This window comes from Lycium barbarum, chromosome 1 (genome assembly GCF_019175385.1).
Source record: "Lycium barbarum isolate Lr01 chromosome 1, ASM1917538v2, whole genome shotgun sequence".
Lineage (NCBI taxonomy): Eukaryota > Viridiplantae > Streptophyta > Magnoliopsida > Solanales > Solanaceae > Lycium > Lycium barbarum.
In genome coordinates this window covers 15,769,501-15,773,811 of record NC_083337.1, presented here as the reverse complement: position 1 = coordinate 15,773,811, position 4,311 = coordinate 15,769,501, and the positions used below count along the sequence as shown (strand labels likewise).

The window sequence follows — 4,311 nt, the reverse complement described above, 5'->3', positions numbered from 1 at the left end:
TCACCTTCCCGAATATAGATACTCGCCATATCCAAAATCTGCACCATCTCAAACGTCGTCGTGTCACCAAAAATATCATCCCCCACCAAGGCTCTCTCCAACGGATCATGAGAAGTGATGAGAGGCTTCGGGTGTAATCATTCAGAACAGTAATGGCAGAAAGCTTCTCATAGATTGCAGGCATCTTTAAAGCTTGATAGATATTGAAGACCTCTAATTTATCATGTACTCGCATGGTAAGCTGCCCAGCAGCTACATCAATAAGTGCTCTCCATGTGGCCAAGAACGGACGCCCCAAAATAAATGGGACTTCCGGGTCTGGCTCGAAATCCAATATCACAAAGTCAGCAGGAATTATCAGTGACCCCACCTGCACCAATACATCTTGTATAATTCCTTCGGGTCTCGCTAACGATCTGTCTGCCAACTGAAGAACTATAGTGGTTGGTCTGGGCACTCCCAAACCTAGCTTCCAAAAGATAGATGAAGGCATCAGATTTATACTTGCACCTAGGTCACAAATTGCTCGAGCAATAACCTGTGTCCCAATAGAAATCTCAATGGTAAAACTTCCGGGATCCTTCAATTTTGTGGGCAACCAGTTCTGAATACGAGAAGTGCACTCCTCAGTGATTGCAACCGTGGCATACTCTGTGAAACGACTCTTATTTGTAACAATATCCTTGATGTACTTAACATACTTTGGAATACCCTGCAACATATCGACCAAGGGGACGTTCACGTTTACCTGCTTAGCAAATCAAGAAACTTCTTATAAGTAGCCTCTTCTTTCTGTTTTGCCAGACGTTGAGGGAATGAAGGCGGTGGCTTTGCAACAACGGCCTGTGGCTGCTTTGATCCTGATGCCTCAACAGCCTTCCCTTTTTCACTCGTTTCTGTGGCAATCTTCTCTTTTTTAGCCTCTTCTCGACCAGCTCTCTTTGCAGTTACTTCCTCTAGCTCTCGCCCATTTCGCAGAGTTACAGCATTACAAGGCTTGGGATTCACATCTGTGTCACTTGGAAGTCCTCCAGGTGGTCTAGTATTTTGAGCACCAGCTATCTGTCCCTTCTGCCTCTCTAAATTATGTACAGCCAAATCGCGATTCTGATTATCTGCTATCGACTTCTGCTGATCTATCATCATCTTCTGCATGTCACCCATTATCTTTTCCATACTGTTTGTGGGAGCTTGAGGAGCAGGTGCTGACTGATAGTTCTGCTTCTGATGACCTGAGTTGTCACTCCACCTGAAATTTGGATGGTTCCTCCAATTTGGGTTGTAGGAATTTTCATATTGATTGTTGTTTCATTTCCCCTTGCCTGCATTACCCACAAAGTATATGGATGCAGGATTTGCAGGGCATTCATCACTGTTATAACCCTCTCCGCAGATATCACATAAGGCTATGGCTTGCTGCACTGCATGCACCTGTGGTGGCGCTTGTGCCACAGCTAACTTCCTGAGTTCGGTGCGCATGGCATCAATCTGTGCTGATAATGTTGTAAAATTGTCTACTTCAAAGACCCCCGGTGCTTTCCTAACTGAACTGTTAGCTACATCATCCTGCCAGTCTGGAGTGCTCTGAGTAAATCTGTTCAATAATGTGAATAATTCTTCATAGCTTAGATCGAGAGCCTGCCCTCCTGCAGCAGTGTCTAGTGATAACTTATGTTGGGCATCCGGACTCTCAATAAATGTGTGTGCTAGAACTTCATTCGTCTGATGGTGATGAGGGCAATCTCTGAGAAGACCTTTAAACCTCTCCCAGGCCTGATACAAATTTTCTCCTTGTTTCTGCCTGAATGACATGATCTCTCTTCGGAGGCGAGCAGTCTTTGCTAGTGGAAAGAACTTTGTCAAGAATTTTGTTGCCAAGTCATCCCACGTAGTGATAGAACTGGCAGGCTCTGCTAATAACCAGTTACTTGCATTCCCCAATAGAGAGAAGGGGAACAGTGTCAGGCGAACATATTCTTTCGTGACCCTTCCAGTGGCAAAAGTATCCACAATCTGCAGAAAGGTATGGATGTGACACTGAGGATCCTCATGTGACATTCCCGTGAATTGCCCACTAGAGTGAAGAAGTTGAATCATAGGATGCTTCAGCTCAAAGTGCCCTTCGATGGTGGGCTTGACAATGCTTGAAGTGACATCTGCCACCTGAGGCACTGCAACCTCTCTCACTTTCACCGGTTGATGATTAGCCATGACCACAGGTACTTCTGCGACAGCCTGAGAGTTCTGTAATAAATTCAAATCTCTCCTACGCCGATTGAAAGTCCGTTCAGGCTCAGGATCGAATTCCTCAAGATTGTTTTGACTCGCAGTCCTTCGCATTCGAGTAAAGTACCTGAAATCAGGAAAAAACTAAGATCAAGACGTTAACACTTGGATAAAATGAAGCAATAAAATTTATTGTGGAAAAAAAAAAATTGATTTCTAAGTCCCCGGCAACGGCGCCAAAAACTTGTTGCGTCCAAACGCACACGTAAGTGTACGTGGTCGTACAAGTAATATAGTGATTTTAGAAATCGGATGTCGAACCCACAGGGAGTTATGATTAACCGTCAACTAAATTAAACTATCCAAATTATCTATACAAGAGATGAAATTCGAAGATTGTGATTATAAACTAACTAGTAAAATTGGCCGCGCTTCGCGCGGTCATAAAAAAAATCGTGAATTTAAATTACACTATATGTAAATTTAGTCGAAATAAAAAGAAATTATTTTTGTTTATATGCAATTATGCATACATAATAATAATTTTCTCCAGTTAGATGCAAAAGGCATATTTAAAAGTAAAACATATACTTAACGCATGAAATTAATAGATGAAACCAAATAAGCAATTACAAGAGAGGTTAAAATATCAAATGAATTAAATAAACACAATTATACAAAAAATTAAAGGTAAAAGTTCGAAACGATTGAAGAGCACGCAAATTGATTATTGAATTTCTAATTGTTCTAATACATAAACAAAGTCTTTTGGATCTATACCTATAATTGTTTTTGATATTTTTTTCTTCTGAAATTGCCTCGTAAATTTTCTTATCGTAGTACTCATTGTAATTTTTTCCATAGAACTGAATATAGACCACAACACTGCTCCAAAAATTTTGATCCTATGCTGGAAAGAAAAAAGGAAAACATTAATAAGATAAGGTGAATAAGTAAATACTCGTAAAAGGCGGAATAAAAGAAACTAAACTTACCTCCAACAAAGATCTTCTCGGCAACAACATTGATCATCATCAAGGGACTGAAAGCAACCACAAAGATAGGCTCTCTTTTCTCCATTATAAGACCTTGAACGTAGAGGCAAGTGGATTTTAAGATTTGAAGTTTATGGATACATACAACAATCTCAATTTAATATACAATAATAAATCATATTGCATTTAAATATTTGTACATAGTTAATAAATTTTTCAATATATACATCCCGCATATTACTCTCCAAACCAGCCACTGCTTGAACGTGATATATGATATCATGAGGAATAAAAATTTGTTTTGAGTGCTGTACAAAGATATCAATCATCTCTAAAACATTAAGATTGCGCTTAATAAATTTACCTAGAAAAGAAAGAAGACTGAAAAGTAAAAAATAGAAAGATCAACTTAAAAAGGCAGCATTGCTCCAAATAAATTTATATAGAAAAGAAAGAAGATTGAGAAGTGAAAAATAAAAAGATCAAAAGAAGCAGAACCATCTTCGGAGATAGTTGACACTTTTATCGAGCAATATATTAGTTAAGTAAAGCTACCAAATTAAAAAGATCAAAAGAAGCAGCGTTGATAATTACCATCTTCGGAGATAGCTGACACTTTTATCGAGCAATATATTAGTTAAGTAAAGCTACCAAATTAAATCACTTGAATAACAAATTAAGGTAAACAACATATGTCAAGCAAAATAATGAAGGAAATGATTTTACGTACCTTATATTACGAACCTGATCATAAGTGTAAACTTGGTAAAACGCATAAGAGTTTTCGATGTATTTGCTTGTATTGGTGGGATGATAATTACAGGCAACTTTGTTAATTAGCAAATTCCTCCTTCACAAGGATGGACTCTGCTGCATCTGCAATTAAAATGGCAAATATTGGGATGGACATATTATGAATTGTTTGAAATGAATCTGGAGGTCATACTATTAACTGTAAATAAAGGAAGAAACTGTTTAGAAACGTAAAACTTATAAGGAAGAGAAACCAAATGATGAGGTAAAGTTATTTAATAAATTTAGTAGACAATTACGGTGGTCGGTGGAAAGAAAAAATTGAAACAACACAAGA

General features: G+C 38.4%; 1 protein-coding gene across 1 annotated transcript; it reads right to left on the bottom strand.

The window, feature by feature from the left end:
* Positions 1–744: 744 nt before the first annotated feature.
* Positions 745–3,306, bottom strand: LOC132609991 (uncharacterized). The gene is made up of 4 exons (XM_060324227.1): positions 3,222–3,306; positions 3,045–3,111; positions 1,323–2,353; positions 745–1,232 (listed from the first exon to the last, which is right to left on the bottom strand). Exons 1-4 carry the CDS (start codon positions 3,304–3,306, stop codon positions 745–747), a joined length of 1,671 nt encoding a protein of 556 aa, XP_060180210.1.
* Positions 3,307–4,311: the final 1,005 nt, after the last annotated feature.

What these genes read in the sequence shown, in the direction of transcription:
- LOC132609991 (XM_060324227.1), bottom strand. Translation starts at nt 3,306, where the DNA reads ATGGAGAAAAGAGAGCCTATCTTTGTGGTTGCTTTCAGTCCCTTGATG. An exon ending in CGAGAAGATCTTTGTTGGAG is followed by an intron (nt 3,112 to 3,221) that starts GTAAGTTTAGTT and finishes TTTTTGGAGCAG; the next exon opens with TGTTGTGGTCTATATTCAGT. An exon ending in ACGATAAGAAAATTTACGAG is followed by an intron (nt 2,354 to 3,044) that starts GCAATTTCAGAA and finishes TCCTGATTTCAG; the next exon opens with GTACTTTACTCGAATGCGAA.